This window comes from Octodon degus, unplaced genomic scaffold (assembly GCF_000260255.1).
Source record: "Octodon degus isolate 3935 unplaced genomic scaffold, OctDeg1.0 scaffold00045, whole genome shotgun sequence".
NCBI classification, from domain to species: Eukaryota; Metazoa; Chordata; class Mammalia; order Rodentia; family Octodontidae; genus Octodon; species Octodon degus.
Genome location: NW_004524621.1, coordinates 12,860,045 through 12,884,613, shown reverse-complemented (window position 1 = coordinate 12,884,613; position 24,569 = coordinate 12,860,045). Strand labels below are relative to the sequence as shown.

General features: G+C 37.7%; 1 protein-coding gene and 1 pseudogene across 2 annotated transcripts in view; both read left to right on the top strand.

Moving 5' to 3' along the window:
- Ube2r2 (ubiquitin conjugating enzyme E2 R2) overlaps positions 1 to 24,569 on the top strand; it is a 106,230-nt gene that overhangs the window by 49,402 nt on the left and 32,259 nt on the right. Inside the window, exon 2 of one of the 2 annotated variants that reach the window (XM_004631915.2) lies at positions 13,456 to 13,542. The exons of the other annotated variant lie outside the window; for it this stretch is intronic. Within the exon in view, the coding sequence (XP_004631972.1) occupies positions 13,456 to 13,542 (87 nt within the window). The remainder of the gene's footprint in view (positions 1 to 13,455; positions 13,543 to 24,569) is intronic. 2 annotated transcript variants of the gene reach the window in all.
- LOC105742261 lies at positions 14,860 to 17,270 on the top strand (annotated as a pseudogene).

Sequence of the window (24,569 nt, the reverse complement as noted above, 5' to 3'; positions counted from 1 at the left end):
CCCCCCATTTTCACTATATTTCCATGTCATCTTAAAAGAAGATGAGGTTTGAAGGTTTCATAGTCTTCTTGGACTTGCCACTAGATAGTGGGATCAGCAGGGGCAGCCTGGGCTCTGGCTCCTTTTGTGTGTGTCTTAGGATCACTGACTAAAAATCAGGATGATAACCACCTGTTTTATAGCTCTTTGGTTTTTTTTTTTTTGTTGTTGTTGTTTTGGTTTTTTGAGAAAGGGTCTCATTATATAGCCCAGGCTGGCCTTACTGTGGTAGAGGTGTGCACCACCGTGCCCATCTTGCACTTTGTTTTGAAGACCAATTAAGAGATAGTATCTCAAAGTACTTATAAATTACAAATTACCACTCAAATGCAGATATGATTGTTGTAATAAGTACAAAGTTGAGTTTTTTAATAATCTGGTATCTTTCAGAAAAAGGCATTTTCTTTGTTATCTCAACCTAAAAGCAAGGTGACCCTTGGGCATGTAACAATTTCCCAGATGGATTTTGTTTTCATGATTCTAATTGTGCTTCCAATCTCGCCAGACCAGAGATCAGTTTGAAGGTGACATATATTTAGGCTTTATTACCATTTGAGTGTAAAATATGGATTGATGAAGTAAAAGGTTTAAGATCATTTTATGTTATTCTCCAAGTGACTTGACTATAGACAGCCATTGTTTATCTTTCATCTTTGGTAATAAAACTTTTTTTTTTTTTTGCAGAACCAGGGGTTGAATTCAGATCCTTGTGCTTGCCAGGGCAGCACTTACTCTACTGAGCCATCTCCCTGGCCCTATTGTTTATCTTTTGATATAATAAGCAGCCAAGAGTTAGAGATGTCTTCCTTTTTCTGTCATTGCCATTAGTGTAATCTACAGTTTCATTCCTTTTTTTTCGTAAGTTTATTTAATTCTAAGTTGGCACACATCTCTTATCTAAGAATTAACACTGAGTTTCCCTAGTGATTACTTAATGCAGGAATGCAAAAGACAGTATCAAGGCAGATTAACCTCCTTTCCTTGCTTTTGATAAACTTGATGCTTGAAATTGTATTTTTTATTTGGCTGAATTATATGCTATATGCACTCATTATTTCCCACTGTCTTATATGAAGTACCCAATTTTGTAAAAAAATTTGCTGACATACCTTGCTTATAGGAAGGACTCTTTTTGTCTAAGGTCATGAAAGTGATAGTCTACAAATAGGCTGGTAAGTAGTAAAGAGTATTTCTCCCTTTGGATTTGCTTTTGTCCTCTCTTTGTTTTACTACAAATGAGTTTGGTTTTGATTCAGTACTTTTGTGTGTATGTCTGTTGGGATTTTTCGAGACAGCATCTCCCTGTATAGTCCAGGCTGAAAATTATGATTTGATGGCCTCAACTTGTCAAGTGCTGGGATAACAGGTGTGTATCACCTTGCCCAGCTGGTTTAATATTCTTTACATACCCCTTTGTCATCTGTAAACGTTTCCCACAGTTAGAGTTTTGTCTTTAGCCATAGTTATGGTATGTTTTGTTACATAGACTTATTTAATTTTTATGTTATAAAACTAATCATTTTCTTTTGAGTTTTTAACTTTTGATGTCATTCCTACAGAAAGTACATGGTAGAATGTAAATTTTTCATGAAGATCAGGATGGATATATTAATATTTACATTTATTGATGGCAGTCTTGTGGATTGAACCCAGGGCCCTCATGTCAGCTATTTTTATCTTGCCTACTGCTGGTACCACTTAATCTTCACTGTTCATGCATGTAAACATATGAAGTCAAAGGATACCTTGTTGATAAGAGTACCAAACAGCAAAAGTCCCTTAGCACAGAAGTGCTTTTTCTGTTGTTAAAAATATGCATGTGTTAGCCTTGAGTTTGTGTATTCAGAAGATCAGTGGTCCCGAATGTGTTCTCCTGACTACAAAGGGTCACATTTTCCCCCCTCTTTTTGGTTCTGAGGAATGAACCCAGGATCTTTCACTGAGCTATAACCCTAATACTTGAGAGACAGGATCTTGCAGAGTCACTATGTTATTTAGGCTAGGTTTGAATTTGTGGTCCTTCTTCCTCAACTTCCCATGGTGCTTGGCTTACAAGGGTATATACCACCATACCTGGCTGCATGCACATGTGTTTACACACACACACACCTTTTTTTTCCTTCTCTCCCTTCCCCTGCCCCCCTCCTCCTTGGCCACCACCTCTTTCTTCTTTGGCTTCTTTTGAGACAGGATCTTGTTATGCCGTTCAGGCTGGATGTGAACTCACTATGCAGCCCAGATTGGCTTTGTCAGTACTTTTTTTTTTTTTTTGCGGAACCGGGAATTGAACTCAGACCCTTGCGCTTGCCAGGGAAGCGCTTATTCCACTGAGCCATCTCCCTGGCCCCCTAAAATTTTTATCAGTACTTTTTTTTTTTTTTTTTTCCCAGATTGGCTTTGAACCCATGACAATCTCCCTGCCTCAGCCTCTCCTCAGCCTGGGGTTACAGGCCTGTTACCACTGTGCTTGGGTTCATCCTTGGCTTTTTAGAACTTTTATTTTGGGGGCTGGGGAATTAGCGCAGTGGCATAAGTACAAGGTCCTAGATTCAATCCCCAATACAAGAAAGAAAAATTCTTTTTATGATACTGGGGATTAAACACTGGGCTTTCACACTGAGGTACATCCCCAGCATTTTTTTTTTTTTTCTTAACTATTTAGTACAGGGTCTCGCTACACAGATCAGATTCATATCGTAGTGATCCTCCTGTTTTCTGCCCCCCAAGTGGTGGGATTGTAGGCACCCACCACCATGCCCAGTCTTAATTGCTGTCTCAGTGTGTCCTGGGGGTGGAGCCAGCATGGCACATCAGGGATTGAACCCTGGTCCCTGTGTCTGCATAAGCAGGTGCTTTAATCTGATGAGCTATCTGGCTGGTCCTCCCAGTTCTGTTTTTATTTCTTATTTTGAGATAGGGTCTCACTAAATTGTTCAGACTGGGCTTGAATTTGTGATCATCTTATCTCAGCCTCCCAAAGGGCTGGGATTATAGGTGTACGCCACTGTGCACAGGTGTAGGTGGTGGTGGTGGTGGTGGTGGTGGTGGTGGTGGTGGTGGTGGTGGTGGTGGTGCTGCTGCTGCTGCTGCTGCTGCTGCTGCGAATAATGACAGTGATTTTTTTTTGAGGGGGGGAGCAGGGTATTGCTGTGTTCACAGGGGGGACTTGAAATTTCAAATCTGGTTCTTCAGCTTTCCTAAATTCTGGGGATTATAGGCAAGATTTTACTGTGTCCAGGCAATTAATTTAATTAATTAATTCAGAGATGCAAGGTCTTGCTAAATTGCCTGGGTTTGTCTCATAACTTGTAGTTCTTCAGCTTCCACCTTCCAGGGAGCTAAGACTACAGTGTGTCGCCATGCCCACCATATTGCCACTGTGGTCCATCTTACTGCTATTTCTCTCTTTTTTTAAATTTTAGTCTATTACTACTGAATTTCTACTACAGAAGATAAGAATTTATTTTATTTTAACTCTTTTTTGTAGTTACTTTGTTTAATGTTCAGTGCTTATATTAATGAATATAAAAATAATGGTTTTAGTTTAGTCCTGTCATATACTATTATTATCCTTGCTTTCACAAATGTTTTCTTTTTGCTGTTTGATTAACCTCTCCATTTCCCATTTATTTAGTTTTCAAATATACTTAAAAATATCCTTGCCAGGAGTGTAAATGTTTTCTTAAAACATTTCCATATAGAAGATTTTTTTAAAAAATGTATTTAGTATAGGGTCTACAGGATGTACAGGGTCTCACTATGTAGATCAGACTCATAGTGATCCTCCTGTTTTCAGCCTCCCAAGCGCTGAGATTATAGACACACACCACCATGCCCAGTCTCATTTGCTGTCTCAGCGTGCACTGGGGGCAGGGCCGGCATGGCCACCAGGTATTGAACCCTGACTGCTGCGCTCTGCGTAAGTGTAAGATTGTTGTATCTTAACTACAGTATAAACAATTTAATTTTATCCAAACATGAATATAGAAAGGATACAGAGCCAGATGTGGTAGAAGACACCTACCTGTAATCCCAGTGTTCTAAGAGGCTAAATAAAGCAGGCAGATTCCAAGTTCAAGCCCAGTCTGGACATCTTAGTGACTCCGTGACACCTACTCTCAGAATAAAGGGCTTAGAATGTAGCCCAGTGTGAAGGGTGGGTTTAGTCCTTGGTACTACAAATGAAATAACTGACTTGTCTGTTTTGGTGTCCTGAAGATTTTGCTTTATGTGGTGACACATTATAATATGTTATATTATTGTAATATGGTATACTATAATATACATAATATTATGTTATATAAAATATGTAATATTATATAAAATAATATAACAATTTACTCTGTAACTTTTTAAATGTATAGTTCTGCCATTAAGTATATTCAGAATGTTATGCAGTTATTACTACATTCATGTTCAGAAACATTTTCATCTTTCCAACCTCTTAGCCCCTGGCCACCACAATTCAGTTTTGTCTTTATGAATTTGACTGTTTTAAGTCTCTCATTTAAGTGGCATCATATACTACTTGGCATTTCGAGATTGACTTACTTCATTTAGCATAATATATATTCAGGTTTCATCCGTGTTATATGTAGCATATGTCAGGATTTTCTTTTTAAGTCTAAGCAATAGTCCATTGTATGTGTATATACCACATTTTCACTTTCCACATATTCTTCTACCTTTCGGCTGTTGTGGGATAAGCTGTTACATATATGTGTGTTCAACTGTTTCTTTGAGTACTTTCCACTTTTTTCAGTGTTACCCAGAAGGAATGTCTAGAGGATAATGGTAATTATATGTCATTCAGGAACTGGAGCTTGAACCTAGGAGTTGGTGTATAGTGAGTTACATCCCAGACCTATTTATTTATTTTTAATTTTGCAATGAGTCTTGCTCTGTTGCCGAGGCTGGGCTTGCATTTTTGGTTCTTCTGTGTCAGCCTCCTAGGTGCAGGTGTTTGCCAAAGTGCCAGCACCTCCCCCCCATGGGTATTGCACTGTGTTGCCTAGGCTGTGAGGGATTAATAGTTAGAATACAGAAGGAATTGTAACAACAGAACAACCTGATTTAATATCAAAAAATAAAAAATAGCAAAGGACAGACTTTTTTGTATTCGTTTCCTAACCACCAGACTAGTTTTTGTTTTTCTTGGGATCTTCTGAATTTTTTACTATTTATCTTCTGGTTTGCAACATTTATAGTTTGTTTTGTTTACTCCCATTTGTCTGTAAGATTTTTGGACCTTTAAAAAAATATTCTTAGGGCTGGGAAGATAGCTCAGTGGAATAAGTGCTTGCCTGGCAAGCACCAGGTCCTGAGTTTGATCCCTGGTACCGCAAAAGCAAAAAAATTGTTAAAAATTCTTTTTTGCATAAACTTTATAATTTGTGAAGAAGAGGTAGTAAATGTATGTGGTTAAACATTTATTTATTTATTTATTTGATACAGGATCTCACTACACAGTTTATTTATTCCCGGAACCAGGGATTGAACTCAGATCCTTGAGTTTGCCAGTCAAGCGCTTATCCTACTGAGCCATCTCCCCGGCCCCTCACTACACAGTTTAGACTCCTAGTGATCCTCCTGTTTTAGCCTCCCCAGCATTAGGATTACAGGTGTGCGCCACCATGCCTGGTTTGGGGGCAGCATGGTCTGCCTGGGGTTCCAGGGCTGGCATGGCATGTGGTACCAAGGATTGAACTTGGGTCCTTGTGCTCCTTGGCATTTAGACAGCCTAGCTATCTCCCAGCTCCATGGTTAAAGATTTTAAGCTAACCATGCAAATATCACTTATAATCCATAACCTTCTGGTGGTATTTCTGTACCTTGTGTTATTAGGGAAAATATGTTGATTTCTCAAGCTGAAAGAAACACTTCTATTACCACATTAAAAAAATACTGATGACAAAAAAAAAATACTGATGATATAGCAGTGAAACTTAGCAGTGGGAGGTGTCTTCAGGTCACACTGAATGCAGGCATTGACACAAATACAAAAGCAGATACTGGGGCCAAATACAAAAGCAAATAGTTAAGTGGCACAGCACCTGCCTGACAAGCCTGAAGTCCTGAGTTCAGTTCCTGGAGTCCGCGTGCGCGCGCACACACAGCACACACACACAGACCTCTATTTGGTGTCAACTGAGATATTAGCAAATACTGTATAAGTTCTGTTTAGGACTGGGAATTTTTTTCTTAACTTGATTAAGGGTATGTTAAATTAGAAGACTAATTGTGATATATTTATCATATGTAACTTTTTGCTGAAACTTCATAAGAAAACAATTAGTGGGATACCAGTTACTTTATTTATTTTTTAAGAGATCAAGCTCTTATTTTTATTTTTTATTTATTTTTTGTGGCCAGCTCAGCCCACCCTGGGAGTGGGGGGTGCTGGCTGGCATGTGGTGCTGGAGGAATTGAACTGTGGTCCTTGAACTTTGCCTAAGCTTACCTAAGCAGGTGCTTTAGACCATTGAGCTATCTCACCAGCCCCCACCAGTTACTTTAATACTGTTCATTGGGATTATCAAAATTTTGTTATAGACTAGATTTGGCTTTACGTATTATATGAAGATTTTCAAATTACTTTTACTGCACATTTTGCATTACATCTTTATCCTGAAATGTTTGGTTTTTATAATGTGTCATTTGGCAAAAATAGGGAAGTGAGGAGAGTTACAGTGAAAGTACATTAAATTTAACCAAAGATCTTTGAAGAAGCTAAGGAGTATGGGAAAGACTGGGCAGAAAACTTACAACATGAAGAGACAGGGAAATTACAGAAAGCCAGGCAATACAGAGGTTCAAGAAGACAAAATGAGGAATGGCAAAACTCAAAGATGAGGATGTGCAGTAGGTCATATGCATTTGTGCTTTATTTTCTTACCTGTTAATCTCTTGAGTAATGAAATGAAGTGATACATTTAGTGTACTTCCTGACACTTAGTAAGCATTTAATTATAGTGGTACCTTGGTTCACAAACTCAGTTATCTCCATGATTCTGGTTGCATACTGAATAAGAACCAAATAAGAGTTCTCCATGAAATCAATATTGAACCTTACCATTGAATTTGATTTCGTTCTTATCCAACTCAGTTTGTGACAAGAATTATGGAATCAAATTCATGAATTGAGGCATCAGTGTATCACTGCTTCCATCAGTCATTGTTCATGTACTGTATTTCCTCAGTGAAGAAAATTGAAACTGTATACATGCTAAGTCTCATTGGTTATATTTCCTAGATACCTCAAAACACATCTTGTAGCAGGGTATGGTGGTACATGCCTGTAATCCCAGCACTTGGGAGGCTGAGGCAGGAGGGAGGCTGAGGCAGGAGGATCTCTGCAAGTTCAAGGCCAGAATGGACTACAGAGTGAGATTCTGTCTCAAAAAACAGAACAATCTATTCATTTCCACTCTGCCTTTGTTTATGTGTGTGAGCTTTTTCTACAGTTTTTTGAAAGAAGGAATTGAACAAAGAACCTCACACTTGCCAGGCAGGTGCTATACTACTGAACTGTATACTCCTGACCCCTTTTCTTTTTCCTTTACCTCTATGGTTTTTTTTTTTTTTTTTTTCTTTTGTCTCAGTTAATTTTGTTGCTGGGACAAATACCCGACACCCAAAATGAAGGAAGGAAAGATTTATTTAAGTTCACAGTTACTGGAGGTTTCAGGCCATATTCAGCTAGATTCAAGGCAGAGCGGCATATGACAGAGAACGACCTTTTATGGTAGGTAGCGGCAGAGAGCAAAATGGAGAAGTAGCAGCAACAAGGGCAAAGGAGAACAAGTTCTTCCTTAAGTTGCATTCAGGCTATCTACCCCGGGCTGGGAGTAGTACTCATACCCATAATCCCAGCAGCACTCATACCCATAATTGCAGTGAATCGTGAGTTAATCACAAACTCTAAAAGTCTGCCCCGTGACTGCATGAGGTATTGGGGAGACAGTTAGACATAAACTGGAACACTCAACTTGGCCCCTAAATACTCCTTAACGTTCTTAGCACTAGGCATTTCTTTCACAGAGTTCTCTTAGCATCTACTGGATATCTCACTTAAGGCATGTTGATTTATAATCTCTTATTTCTGTTTGTCTTTTTAATTAGACTATAACCATTCAGGGAAAGAGATACAGTTTTAAGTATCTTTGTTTTTCAATCCTTGTATTGGTACATGGAAACATGTTTGATTTTTTAGTAACAGTATTTTTTTAATGCAAATTAACATTTATTCACATTTATTTATTTATATAAATGCACATTGTGTCAAATGTCTGGTGAGTTCAGTGTTTGTTTTTGGTGCCTTTTTTTTTGTTGTCAGAACCAGGGATTGAACTCAGGTCCTTGAGCTGGCTGGGCAAGCGCTTATTCTACTGAGCCATCTCCCCGGTAGTGTTTGTTTTTGAGAGAGGATCTTGCCATGAAACTTAGGCTGGTCTTGAACTGTCCGTGTGACCATGCTAGTCTTGAGCCTACAGTGATCCTCCTACCTTAACCTCCCAAATGCTGGTATTATAAGCATGTACCAATACTGGTGAACAGCTTATCATGTTGATAATAAAACATAACTGCTGAAGAACCAGTGCTTGTATTTAATGAGTGTGTAATTGCAATGTGTAATTCCACACATAGTCCATAGGTGTAAGATTACACAGGGGTATCAGATCTGCTGAGAAAATTATTATGATCATAGATTTCATGTGTACAAATTTGGAATTTAAAATATATTGTAGGGGCCGGGGAGATGGCTTAGTGAAATAAGCGCTTCCCTGGCAAGGGCCTGAGTTAAATCCCCGGTTCCGGGGGGGGTGGGAAATATATATATATATATATATATATATATATATATATATACATATACATACACATATATACACACACATATATATATAGTATTATATTACAGTAAAGATTTAATTTGTAAAAATATCGCTTGAATAGTAATGTATTTTAGCCACTGTGTTTCATTTTAACTTAAATATTTTGTATATGAGTTTGCATAATTGAAACCCTATGAATTTCTCATTTTTTGCAAAGCAGAGGTAAAGGATTTATGTGTAGAAGATTCATGCAAATCTTGTTTCTTTTTTAAACTTATAAAAAGCATATATTTTCTATTGTGCCTATCGTATAGTTTATTTTTGAAATGGACTATCTATATCCCTAAAATGCTCACTGCACTACTAAATGTAACTAATCTCATCGTTGTAGGAGGCTAAAGCAGGAAGAATCCCAAGTTTGAGTGCAGCTTGGACAATTTAACAAGATCCTGTCTCAAAAATAAAAAAAGATTGAGAGTTGAATCCAGTGTGAAGGCCTTGGGTTCAATCCCCAGGACTATTAAGTAAACCAACAAACAGATCACCAGACATTTGTTTTTAGTTTTACAGACAGTGTGCATTTTTGGGTCTATAGGCATGTGTCACTGTCCCTGACAGTAATCTCACCCCTACCTCAACCCTGCTATGGACTGAACTTAGCTTCACTCATGATAGACAAACACTAACACTAGCCCAATACTTTGCCTGGTTTGGTGTGGTTTTGTGAGGGTCTTTGTAGTTTGGATTAGGCTTCAATTTACGTACAGTCCAGGCTGGCCTTGAGCTCAGAGCTGACCTGCCTTAGCCTCCTCAGGGCTGGGATAACAGCTGTGCACCACCATACCTGACTTCATTGTATTTCAAAATGTATTTCTACGATAAAACGTGTTTTGTTTTGCTTTTGAGTCTGGGTTATGGTACAGTAGCCTAGGCTGGCCTCAAACTTGTGATCCCCATTGCTGGTGTGATAGGCATGATCTAAAGTCTTTAACTTTTTTTAAACTATAATACTGTTTTCATTAGTTGAAAGAATTCCTTAATATCTAGTCAGTGTTTACCTTTTTGTCGCGATAAGTTTGTAGTCTGTTCAAATCACTTGCTGATATTACTAGTATTGAAATGGGTTTGAGAAAACAAGTGTTCTAATTGGTTATGCTTTTTTTTTTTTAAACCCCCTTCCTTTGGAAAATACTGCACTAATTAATTGTCCTAAATACAATGAAAGTAATTTAACCTTTGACCTGATAATTTCAAATTATTTACCGTGGGATTCATTTTTTAGATTTTTAAAAAAATTTGTATGATTCTTAATGAGAACTTTGTAGGTATTGTTCTTCACTATTCTACACAAAAAGAAAATTGATGCTTAGAGATTTAAATGATTTGTCTAAGATCAGAAGGCTAGCAAAATGTGCCAGTACTAGACTCTAGAGCAATTGATTCATTTATCATTTTCTTGTTCTTTTGCCTCCCCTTCTTTCCTTTTCCCCTCTCCATGCCTATGTCCTTTTAAATGTTTTTTTTTAAGATTTTGTGTGTGTGTGTGTGTGTGGCCAGCTCAGCCCACCAGGGGGCGGGGCTGGCTGGCATGTGGTGCTGGGGATTGAACCGCAGTCCCTGTGCTTTTCTAAGCTTGTTCTAAGTAGGTGCTTTAGACCACTGAGCCATCTCACCAGCCCCTTAAATGCTTTAAATGGCCAACTTTAAGTCTTTTTGTCTTTTTCTTCCCCCACCACACTTTGTTTCTTTTTATGGTTTGTAATTTTTTTTCTTTTTTTTGCTGTCTCAGCCTGCCCTGAGGGCTGGGCTGGTGCAGCATGTGGTGCCAGGGATTGAACAACAGTCCTTTCCACCCACCTTAGCTTGCCTAAGCAAGCTCTTTAGACCACTGGCCCCTATAATAATTTTCTTTTGAATACTTAAATGATGTACTCTGGCAGTTGTGGAAATTGGACTCCTCCAAGTTATTGTTGCTGTTGTAATTTTTGTTTACTTGCTTAGTGACTTTAACCTAATTATATATCTATATTCTTTGTTCTGTGTGGCTAGTGAATTTTTCAGTTTGTAACCTTAATGGTTAGCTAATGGTTGAGCAGAGATTTCCTTAATACCCTGTAACCAGTGAGTTCTTGGGCTTTGTGGATGGTATGTGTGTTCCATCATGTCCTAAATATTCAGCTAGACAGTTGCAAGCTCTACCTTAGCCTTTATTTTTTGCTAGCACAGAAAGTTAAGCCAGAAATGTGAGGGGTTTTTTGGTTTTGTTTTGTTTTGCATTTTAGGAAAGGGTCTACAGGGTGTTCAGGGTCTCACTACTAGATCAGACTAATAGTGATCCACCTGTTTACAGCCTCCCAAGAGCTGGGATTACAGGCACGGCCACCACTAGTCTTAGTCCCATCTCAGTGTGCCCCCGGGGGCGGGGCCAGCATGGCAGGCCTGTAGATATGTGAGTTTTAAGACCTTCTTAGATCTTTCTTGATTTTTAAGCACATAGCCCTAGGCATGTCCACAACTGTGTGTGTGTATTTGTATTTGTATTTTATATTTTATTTTTGTTTTTGTTATGTTATTGGAGCTTTGTAGCCCACGCTAGCCTTGAACTCACTACGTAGCCGAGGATATCTTTGAACTCACTCTGATCCTTCTGCCTGGGTCTCAGGCACGCTGGGATTACAGGTGTGCATTACCAGGCATGGTAATGGTCTTTTATTTTACATCCTTAGAATTGTGCCAGACCTTCTCAAAGCCATAATCATCTCATTCTACTAAAGTCCCTCTTTAAAAAATTTTTGGGTTAGTGTGTTGTCTATTTTCCTCTGAATCAGACAGCTTTGAAGTTGGACAGTTGTCTATTACTGTTTTCAGCAGATGCCACCAGAAAAAATGTACTGACATTGCCAAGTTCTAAATTAGATCAAATAGCCGTGCAAGTGGGTCTTAGGAAAATCACTCAAAATGCCAAATAATGACAGTTACCTGGGGATAGGAAGGAGGGTAGAGAATGTTTCAGAGCACCTGTCTTCTCTGTTGCCTGTCAGGTTATTTTGAATGTGAGGATTTAAGGCCACTGCAGAGGTAGAAAATACAGGATTTAACTAGGGTAAGTTAAACCTATGAAGTTTGTTCTCAATAAGGTTCAGTTATTTGCTTGAATAATGCATCCTGAATTGCAGCAAGTATTATTTATTTTCTGCCATTCTAAAAACATTAAGGGCCAGTGAGATAGCTCAGTGAACTAAGCGCCTGCTTTGACAAGCACAGGGACTAGGGTTCAATCCTCAGTCCCGCATGGTATGCCAACCCCACCCATAGTGCATGCTGAGCCAGCAAAGAGGCTGGGATATGATGGCACAGGCCTATAATCCCAGTGCTGGAGAGGCAGAAAACAGGAGGATCACTAGAGTCTGAGTTCCATGTGAGACCCTGTACCTAAATATGTAAATGAAAAAACAATAAAAATAAAAACATTAATCCTTAAAAATTTTTGGCAATTTTGTCACTGCTTTTATGAAAGAGAGCACTTTTTTTTTTTTTATGTATTTAGTACAGGGTCTACAGGGTCTCACTACACAGATTGGACTCATGATCCTCCTGTTTTTAGCCTCCCAAGTGCTGAGATTACATGTGTGTGCCACCACGCCCAGTCTCAATCAGCACATCCCCAGAGCGGGGCTGGCACAGCATAAGAGAGGACTTTTGATGTCTTTTTTTCTGTGTTATTTAAAATAAGAAACAATGTAAATGCTCCCAAATATGAACATAGTTTTTAAAAAGTTCATGTATATATACATATAGTAGGATATATTAACACTAATGGCCGTGCAAGTACCTGTAGAAAATACTTTGTGACATGAGAAAATGTTCATGATGTGCTAGAAATGAATGCACAGTACCAAATACAGTATGTTCAGGTGAGGTGTTCACACACCTCTAATCCCAGCACTCAGGAGGTTAAGGTAGGAGTATCGCTGTGAGTTTGAGGCCAGTCTGGGCTACAAAGTAAGTTCAACTCCAGCCTGAACTACGTGGTGAGACCCTGCTTCAAAGTACATATCTATACATACATACCTTTATACATACGTATAAACATACAAACAAAATGTGGTTTGTTCAAATTTGTAAAAAAAAAAATTTTTTTTTGTTAAGAAATTAAGCAGTTACAAACTGAAATTGCTGAAAACAACATTAGAATGTTAGCATTTACTATTTCTAGGTAAAGAGATAATGTTTAAATTATATGAGTACATGGAAAAACTATCTTTATGTGTGTTGTACCATAGGGCTACACATACAAAGATAAAATAATGGCATAACTTTTTCACTTGTGTGGCTTTTGTTAAAAAGTAAAATAGCTGTGAGTTTTGGTGATTTACCATAACCTTTTATAAATATTTGAAAAGATGCTTTGAGAGCATACTAATGACTCTAGTACTGGAGATAACAAAATTTAAATGAATTATTTTGTTCTTGGGTGTCTACTCTGTAGAAAGGAGTTTGTTTCTGTGGGATGAAATAGAGTGAACTGTTAGGCAGATGATTAATTTACAGTATCATTTATTAGCATTTTTTTTCTTTCCAGGCACATATTAAATTTCCTATTGACTACCCATATTCACCACCTACCTTCAGATTCTTGACCAAAATGTGGCACCCCAACATTTATGAGGTAAGAGATATCCATCATAAATTTCTCTGCAGATTTATTTCCCAAATTATTATGTTAAAAATAGCCAGTTGGGCTGGGGTTGAAACTTACTGGTACAGCACATGTTTAGCAGGCCTGAGCCCCTGGGTTCAATCCCTGACAACACACACAAACACACACACAAAAAAAACACCTAAAAATAGCCTGTATATAACAGTATGTTGTAACTACAGAGAAATATTCACCATTTTTGCATTTGTAGTTAGCATTCTCTAGTTGAATTGAGCAAGGTTTTATAATGACAAGTGTATATTTCTGGTTAAAGGTTCAAGTTTTAAACCTTGCAATCCATTGTTAAGATTATAATACACCTGTACTAACAATTGTGTTTTTAGATTTTAATAGGTAAAGTCATATAAGTTTGTGTACCTAACCTCTAACTTCACAGCAGGCTCACCTGTTGCTATGATCAGAGATTCAGCTTTTTGGGGGGATTTATCGTACTACATTTGGACTGGCCTCCTTTCAGGAGTTGCTGCTGAGCATTTGAGAGCCTCTTTTGGAATAAATCCAAGGTGAGGTTTTTCTACTGAACAAGTCAACATGCCTGCAGGAAGCATTTTCTAGTTTGTTGATTGGAACATATTGTGCTTTGGGCTAACTCATGAGGATGCTAAAATAATGCATTAGTATATTGGTACAGTTTTTTTTTTTTTTTTAAATTTTCTAGAATGTGCCTTTTTTAAAATAAGACATTTTCATTTCTTTTTCCTGTTTTCTAACAGGGCATTCAGGTGATGAAAAGGTGATATGTAGTTTCCTCTCCAGAAACAGGTTTTTAGAATATTGTTGTTGTTTTAAGCATTTGAACATAGTATTCTGTGTTCAGTTGGAATATTCAGAGAATATTCTGTTCTATGCTGTAAAATTACGTTGTAGCAGAGGATCAGTTTCGTAAAGTTCAAACTAAATTTAGTTTAAACTTAGTCCATCTTGGCTGCTGTAGCAAAATAATTACACTGAATAATTTATAAACAGCAGAAATTTATTCCTTAAAGGACTGATAAGTAGGAAAGTCCACGGATAAGGAGTCAGCAGATTTGGTGTCTGGTGAGGAATTATTCCAAGGAGATGGTTCATTCCTGCTATGTCATCACAAGAGTGAAGACTCTGGGCATCTTACTCTTGCTTATTTTATTATTTATTTATGAATGTTTGAGACTAGGGTATCAGTATGTAGGTCAGGTTGGCCTTAGACTATGTAACTCAGACTGTTCTTGAACTTGGAGCAGTCCTGCTTCAGCCTCCTGAGTTGTGGGATTACAGATGTATGCCCCAATGTCCAGCTGTCAGACTTCTTCTATAAAGGTATTAACAGATTTGTTTATGGCCCAAAGGCCTCACTTCTTAACATGTAACCTTAGGTGTTAAAATTTTAAAATAGGAATTTAAGAGGACCCAAATGTCAGCCCATGAGTGAGTCCTAGTACATTTAATCAATTAAAAGTTCTTGCCTTTAAAGTAATGTATATAGGTATTAGATAATATGAAAAAAGTGAAGAAGGACCTACTTTTTGTCTTACTATGAAAAGCTAAACCTTTAAGGCATGTAGGTACTTGTTTCCATTTCCCTGTCAGAAAAGAAACAATCAGTAACAACCCAAAATAACAGGATAAAGGAGTCACAGCCCTAAAGGGAATAATATATAATAGATACACTCCTTCTGTTCTTTCTCACTACTTAAGCTATTTAGTTCTTTCTCTCAAGATTTAGCATTAGAAAACTGGGCAAGTTGGTACATGCCTCTTCTTCCTTTTCCTCTCTTTCAAGACAGGGTCTCTTTATGTAGTTCAGGCTGATAGCCCAGGTTGGCTCCAAACTCTCAGTAATCCTCCACCTAAGCCTTGAGTGCTAGAATTACAGGTGTGTGCCACCATCATGCCTGGCCATGGAGGAATTTTTGATAAATTGACTTCACGAACAAATTTATGGACATTATTAATAAAAAGTAGTTTATTATATTTTAAAAAATTGACAAATATTGAACTTTATTAAAACTACATCCCTAAGAGTCATAAAAACTTGTGTTGCATGAGTGACCTTGATTATCTAAAATTTTTTTTATTACCATGTGAATTTTATAAGTATCAAGGGGAAACTTGGAGAATAAATGAAAATTAGTATGAATTTGTCACCAATGATTATACAGCCCAGGATGTTCTATTCAGCTTAAGTAAATTAGTGTGGTATTGTATGCTTGAAAGTAGAGAATCAGTGAGTCCTGTTTGCTTAACAAACTATTAAAATTATTTGCTTGTACACTTTTCTTTACTACAAACATCACATAAATTTATAGAGCAATATAAATAGCATCTCACTGTTTGTTTTTTAAAACTTTTTTTGTGTGGTATGGTGTGGTGCTGCATGTCTACAGTCCCAACTCTTAGGAGACTGAGGTAAGAGAATCTTGTGAGTTCAATGCTAGCCTGGGCTACATAATGAATTTAAGACCAGCATGAGCTACATAGTGAGACCCTGTCCCCTAGAAAACAAAACAGACAAAAGACTTAAATTTTCAGAGCAGTTTTAATTTCAGCTTAAAATTGTAAAGTACACAAAAATAATTAATGATTATTTTCTAGTGTTCAGGTATTATACAAAATGGTATAGATAATTTACTTTAAAATATAAAAAAGTAGGGGGCCAGGGAGGTGGCTCAGTAGAATAAGCGCTTGCCCAGCAAGCACAAGGGCCTGAGTTCAACCCCTGGTTCCGCAAAAAAAAAAGTTGAGGATGTGCACAGCTGCTATGTGAGGTGACAGGTTCAGGACAGAAGACCAGTCATGTGGATTAGAAATTGGAAAGAAGCATTCAGAGAACACTCATAAGCACTTCCAGGGTAGGAAGGTATTATAGAGGACATAGATGAAGATGGAATGCAAGAGCCAAGACAGGGAGAGAGACTTTTCCCACTGGCAATGCAACCTGGTTCTTGTTCTCAAACTACTTTGTTTTCTGGATAAGAAAGACAGAGACATTAGAAAGATATTTGCAGCAAAGAGGAAAAGCCTATTGTGCAAAATCCAGGCATCTTTACCAGCAGAGCAGATGGTTTTTGAGAGCCTAAAGAGAAACTTGTGAAGGTCAGACAGTACCAAAACTGTACCAATTTGAGTATGCCCCACCACATACCAAAGAAGGAAATGAATAGACTGGCTAGGCGGATCTGAAGGCTGTATGGTTCAAACAAAAAAGAAGGTGATAAACCCTCTTGGATGTACCTCATTGGATTCACAACTAACAGTCTTGTATATGAAGAATGAGGATCAGTGACTGATTTTGTAGTTACCTGCTAGACATAAGAGGACAGTTTCAGTTTATTTTCTCTCAAAATCCTCGTGTACCTGACTGCTGACTCAGAACATGCTTTTGAAGATGTTGATCTGAGCAAAGTTTATGTCGTTGGTGGACTCATGGATGAAAGTATTCAGAAGAAAGTGCCATTCCAAAAGGCTTAGGAGCACTCAGCTCAATATAGCCCATTTGTCAAAGAATAAATGGTAGACACCAGAATAGAAAAAAAAACCATCATTCAAAGATACTGGCCATCAATCAAGTATTTGTTAGACTGTCCACTTACTTTCAGTCTCACACCTGGTTTGAGGCATTGTGGAAAGGAGTTTCTCCAGGAAAAGGCTATGTTTTTCAGACTTCAATGAGATTGCGGCTGCAAGAGGTGAAATGCTGACAGTACCACACAACTTGGCTTTACCGGACATCTTTGGTTCCTTATAGTATAAGTTACTAATGGCAGGGACCATCTTTGTGCTTTTGTGATCTCCCATAGTGCCGACTCACAGGAAGGGCCTTGATTATATGTTAAGTTCATTGAATTAACAAGGAATTATCCCTAAAACTACATGGCTTTAGATGTGTTAATTCATCTTTTATGTCTATTTGTGAAAAGCCTATTTTTAGAGATGGTTTAAATGGTTAAATATTATGTAAAGACCTTAATTTTCACTTAAAAAAAATAGTAAAGCTTGGCACAGTAGTGCATTCCTGTAACTCCATTACTTTTGAGTCTAAGAGAGGATCACTAGGAGTTTTGAGGCCAGCCTGAGTTCTACATAGCTGAGTGAGACCTTGTCTCAATATGTAGTGAGACCTTGTCTCAATATCAAACTAGAAAAGAAAATTTGGCATGTTTTTCAAGGAGTATGTCAATAATTTTGGAATATAATACTTACAGATCAGTATCACTAATAGAGTAATATAAATTATATACCGTGAGATGGGGAGTGTTTTAGAGTACTTGGTAGTCCAAATGAAATTGTTTTGTTTTGCTTTTTCACTGTTGGGGATCAAACTTGGGACCTCACACATGCAACACAATGCTTTACCACTGAGCTACATCCACAGCCCCTAGTGAAGATATTTTGCTATTTGACTTTAGTTGAAAGTGAAACTAGTTGTAGAGAGTTGTTTTTGATTCTCTGCTAGTTGATTATGAAGACATTATATTAATCTCTATAGCCCCTGTCATTATAATAATATGCCAATTTGATTAATATTCCAGTAGCATTAGGGCATAGTATTTTTGTTTTTCTTGTTGTTTTGCAGTGCTGTGAATTGAAGCCAAGCAGTCTGGTCAGGATCTTATGCTCTATTGCTTGCCATGAGCATGGTATTTTAAAATGCTGTTAATTTAATAATGGTTAAAAATAGTCTCTAAAGTTTCATTTATTTTTTTGTAGTCTCTACAGTTTTAATACGCTTTTTCTCTCTCTTTTTTCTTTTTTGCCATACCAGGGATTGAACTCAGGATCTTGCACTTGCCAGGCAAGTGCTTAGTCTACTGAGCTATCTCCCTGGCCCCAATAAGCTTTTTCTTTATTTTTATTTATCTTTATTTATTTTTTTCTTACGTATTTAGTACAGAGTCTCACTACACAGATCCGGACTCAGTGATCCTCCTGTTTCCAGCTTCCCAAGTTCTGAGATTACAGGCACACACCACCATGCCCAGTCTCAATCTTCATCTCAGTGTGCCCTGGGGACAGGGCCGGGATGGCACATTGGGGATCAAACCCCGTCCCTGTGCCTGCCTAAGCAGGCACTTTAATCCATTGAACTATCTGGCTGGCCCTCTAATATGCTTTTTCTAAAACCTGTTCTCTTTTAAGTCACCTAGGGTTGCAATAATTAAATACAGACTGGTTGGCTTAGCCAGTAGACATTTATTTTCTCCTCACACTCTTTAAGTACTGAATCAAGTTGTCAGCATGGTGAGGGTGTCTCTTCCTGGCTACCTTTTTGCTATGTCCTCATGTGGCAGGGAGAGAGGGAAGGTACTTCTGTTTTGTTTTACTATAAGGTCTGATCACATCAGACAATGGACTTACCCTCCAGTTCTTATTTGATTAAATACTATGACATCCAGAATAAGCTTAACATACAAATTTTGGGGAGGAGGTATACAAGTATCAAATTTATAACGTACATCACATACTGGTGAGATATATGTGAACTCCCTAAGAATTTGCAGTGTTGTTTTTACAAATTTTGTAGAACCATTGCTTTTGAAGTAATAAAATTTAATCTATAGGTTAGGGGTGTGGCTCATTGATAGTATATGTGAGGCTCTGAGTTTGATCTCTGGCACCATACACTACAAAAGGAAAAATCAGAATCATTTTTTTATTTTTGTACAGTTGACCCTCCGTATCTGTGGATTTCATGCCTTCATATACAACCAAATTTCAACTAGTATTTCTAAATTGAAATATGAGGGTGGGATGGAAATTGGATCTGTACACAACATGTATAGACTTTTTCTTGTTATAATTTCCTAATAGTACAACTATTTACAGTATTATAACACAGTATATTAGCTATAAGTAGTCAGGAGATGATTTAAAGTATATTGTAGAGTCAGGCCCTAGATACATGCCTATAGATCTACCTCTTGGAACCTGAGGCAGGAGGATCACTTAAACTGTGGTTTGTTTTTTTTTTTTTAAAGCAGAACTGGGGATTGAATTCAGGCCCTTGCGCTTGCCAGGGAAGTGCTTACTCTACTGAGCCGTCTCCCCAGCCCCGATCACTTTAACTTGAGTTCAAGGCCTATCTATGCAATGATGTGCATAGATTATTTGCATAAGACACTTGAGTATGCCTAGATTTTGTTATCTTCAGGGGACCTAGAAGCAACCTATCATAGATACTGAGGAACAGCTATAATTATTTAGATTGATGAGAACTAGAATTATCTTCTCAAAATCAATACGGTATGTATCAAAAAACCCTCAAAAATAAGCCTTGTAATTAAGAATCATATTTTAAAATTATTTAGAAAAAGAACAAATAAAATATCTTTTTTGACCCTTTCTTGCCATCCACATTATGGTATTTCTTTATATTTTGTACATGATTACATTGATAAAGATTATAATTTAGACGAATGTGCTTGAATTCTGAACTACCAGGACACCCCTCCCCAAGACTTTTTTTTTTTTTTTTTTTTTTGCGGAACTGGGGATTGAACTCAAGTCCTTGCGCTTACCAGGGAAGCGCTTACTCCACTGAGCCATCTCCCCAGCCCTCTCCCCAAGACTTTCATAAAGGTTTATGGTATTCTTTTGATGATAAGTTCAATTATTTATTTATTTATTTATTTATTTATTTTTTGGCGGAACTGGGGATTGAACTCAAGCCCTTGCGCTTGCCAGGGAAGCGCTTATTCCACTGAGCCATTTCCCTGGCTCTTTATTTTTTTAGTTAAATTATTTTTAGATAAATAAATGGCAGTATATTTGTGTAGAAAGTGAAAGTATATTTCTTCATGTAAATTACGTGCATTTTGTTTAATTATTAAGTTACTTTCTCTTTATTAGGATTATTTTATGGAAATTCTGTGATTTGAGATTTGACTTTAGTGATAACCTTAATCAAGAATCAAGTAAAAAAGCCAAAGAAATCATGTTAAGATTGATTACATAGACAGTTATAATTTCGCTTTCCTTTATGATCTTTCAAGCCTGGGAAAACTGCCACATTCAGTATTAAATTCACTTCATATAAATCTCAAATACAAGTGCCTTAAATTCTAAAATTTAGTATGGTGCTTATTGTAGAGCTTGCTCATTGCAGACTTGCTGGTTGCTGTTCTAAGATTCTGTTTATCAGTATTAATATCCTGCTTTAATATATGTATCTCAATGGACATTATGTTGCTAACCAGATATTTAAAATTTATATGATTACCCTCTGGTTTTTAAAGAAGAAATGTATGGGGGCTGGTGAGATGGCTCAGTGGTCTAAAGCACCTACTTGGAACAAGCTTGGCAAAACCCAGGGACCACGGTTCAATCCCCCAGCACCACATGCCAGCCAGCCTCGCCCCCTGGTGGGCTGAGCTGGCCACACACACACACATAAATAAATAAAATTAAAAAAAAAAAAATGTAAATAAAATATTTCTCTTTGAATTCACTCCACATGCTTTAAATGTACATGAGTGCTTAATCAGAAATATGTGACCTTATATAATTTTTAGTTTGGTTTTACTTGCTAGGATAAATGGGTAACTAGCAAAATACATTTTTTTTTCTTTAGTTTTTATTACTAAGCAAGTCATCATTGATTGACTTATAAAGTATTCCTTTTATTCTTTTGGTGACACTAGGAATTGAGCGCAATACTTTAGTGAGCTAAGTAAGTAGTCTGTCACTGAGCTACCTCCCAGCCCACATTGTAAAGTATTGATTTTGTGTACAACATCAGAGAAAGTATTTGTAGACTCACCTATAGAACTCTGAAAGTTTCTTTTGAGTTTTATTCCAGTTTATATTAACCAAATGAATAATGCAGAAATGAGATTTTGTGGTCTGAAAATTTAATAGGAAATCCATATCACACATTATTAAAGGTTTGATTTGTGTTGTGCTTATTTTGCCTTTTTCTGTAGTCTTTTAAATCCTTTTTTTTTTTTTTTTTTTTTTTTTAATACTGGGGGGTGGGGCGGCAGGCTGCTGTGTGAAGATACTTACCTTAAGTATCTCCTGATAAGAGAAATTTAGAACATGGTAGTGTTTAGGCCACAAAATTTGTACTTTTTAGAGCTGGGCTATGGCTTGTAAATAATTTGCTATGAATAGGATTTTATAAACTTTTTAAATTATTATTATTATTTTTTTAAATATTTATTTTTATTTATTACATTTATTTATTGTGTGTGTGGCCAGCTCAGCCCACCAGGGGGCGGGTCTGGCTGGCATGTGGTGCTGGGGATCGAACCGTGGTCCCTGTGCTTTGCCAAGCTTGTTTCAAGTAGGTGCTTTAGACCACTGAGCCATCTCTCCAGCCCCTAAACTTTTTAAATTATAAGAAAGAAATTTCACTAGGTATTAGGTTGGCTGAATATCAGAATCATTTAATTAGATTTGCATGGGCCCTAGGTTAAATAACTCTCATTTTACATTTTTTAGAATTTATTTATCCCATTGGATAAATAAAACCTGATTGAGTTCTTATAAGAAGTTCATGGGCTTTGGGAAATGTTCTGTGCATGTGTTCTGGGATGTTGTAATTCAGGAAGACCTCCCATATAATCTCACAAATGAGCCCAAACTTAACCCAGTTCGGGGCATGTTACAAACTCTCATGAGTGCTGTTGGCAGCAGTTTGAGCCAGGACACACATGACTTGTCAAAGTTTTGCCAGAGCTTGCTTTGGTATCTGATAGCAATACCTTTCCAAAACATTGAGGCTGTCAAGTGGAATAGAAGTGCTACTTTAGTCCTAAAAACCTTTGTCACTCCCTGAATTAGTTGCAAGGTAAAGTAAAAGTCCATTGCCCCTCTGGAGAAATGGGTAGTCCAAACCTGGGAGTGTTTTCCTTAAGGAACACGTTGACTTTCTCTGTAGGCTTTTCTGAACAGTGAGGAAAAGCTTCATCCCAGCCTTTAAAGGTATTGGTCAGGACCAACACTTTAAATCCTCCACATGGTATAGGTATAAAGTCTAGTTGTCAGTCCACCCCAGGGTATGTCCCCTCTCTATACAGGTTCTAGTAAAGGAGGTAGTTTGGGTGTGGCTGGGTTATTGTAGGCACAGAATGGACAAGCTTTCCAGACCTCTTGGGTGGTTGCCTCTAATCCTAGTACTGTGAAAACATGAATGACCGTTTCCTATGTAGCATCTCTTCCCATATGGAAAAATCATGAAGTATTTTTGTAACTCTGCTATGTTCCTTGAGAAAGGAAGAGTTATTTTTAAATATCACGAGAGTCCCTCTTTCATTTCGCCCTGTCTGAGGCCCAGTTACCTTCTCGGGGAAATACAGATTGGCTTTAATAGTTCTTTAGGTACTAGGAATGAGTCTTTTTTTTTTTTTTTTTTTCAACAAATAATACACTGCATATATTCTTCTTAGTGGTTAATTGCTGTACAAGATGCGGACTTGTGATCCTATTTACAAACACCATTAGAACAAATCATTCTATTCATTAACAGAATGTAACTATATATCTATCCCAACCACTTTGAATACACAGATACAAAATGGACATTCATCTGTATACCCCATTTTTTCTAAGTTCCGTTATTGAATATTATAGGTGTAGGAATGAGTCTTAAGAGGCTATAAGATCGCCGTTTTTTCTTCCCTGTTAGCTTTTTGATTTCCCAAAGAGACTTTGGATGTATCTTTCATGCCTTTTACAGTGCGTGACAGCAATCTACTTGGAAGATGGACTGTTTATAAGAATTATAGAATTGCCTACCTGTGTTTTATAGATCGACAAAGCTACTTCCATCAGTGAATCACACCTCATTGTTTTTGAGGGGGTAGGCCATTGATACCCTGCCTGTTTGCATAGTCTGTGAGATCACTTGTTCGCAAGAGTAAGTAACTTCTGGGCTTCTACACATCAAAGAAACAGTTAATAGTAATACGTGTTTTTATAATAATCACTAGGTGTCCAAGAGCATGGCCTAATATTGAGCCATTCCCCTGTTAACCACAAGTAACCCTTTGTCTCCAGAAAACCTCTGACTTGAAGGAGAGTCTAATTTCTGTCGCAGAGTTAACTTTGCAGTTTCCTCTGTTAGTAAAGCGGCAGAGAATCTCTGATTAGGGGTCTCCTTGACCCCAACTATGTATATAGGTCCAAGGAGGGTTTTCTAGAAAAACAAGTCAAAACAGAATCAAGTAATTGAATTGGTTTACCCATAATGTCTAAAGATTGCTCAGGAGTCTTTGGAGATGGTGATGTCTTTGAGCACTGACCTTGGAGGTTTTTTTGGGCCTCTCTATCATCAGAGCAGCACATGAGGGTTTTGGCTGGCCTGGCTTCTCTTCAGGAGTGGAAACGGTCAAACCTCCAAGGCACATTAGCAGTCTGACGTACTGAGCAGGGGCCTGGCAAAAGCTTGCTGAAGTTGAATGCCCAGTTTGCAATCTACTGGCACTTGGAACAGAATCCCAGTTGTCCTTGGGTTTTCCCTGGATGATTTGGGTGATTTTAAAGCATTCCCAATTGCAACAGCATAATTGTAGATTTTTTTCATTGTCTTTCTTTCCCCTGCCTATGAGTCCCGATTATCAAATACAGAAAAGGCTGTGTCCAGCAGTTGGGCCATAGATGTCTGGATGCATCTGAACTTTTTTGTAGTCTACATCAAATATCTGGGACTGATTGACAAATGAGATGAAGAGTGCTTCTCCCTACCTAGAAGATGGCTCTACATTAATATGTTTATGAAAGACTTTTACTGGTTGGATGTGGAAGAGAGCTAGAATGGAGTCTCAAACACACAGTAGAACAAAGCAAGCAAAAAAGCAGTGACAAAGTTTATTTGAAAAGGTTTAATGGCAACAGAATTTATTTGAAAAAGTGAAGAGTAAAGGAGAGACTGGCTCTGTAGAGCAAGCTTGGGTCAAATAAAAGAGGAATAGGCATGATAAAAGTATACCGTGGGCTGGGGAGATGGCTCAGTGGAATAAGCGCTTCCATGGCAAGCGCAAGGACCTGAGTTCAATCCC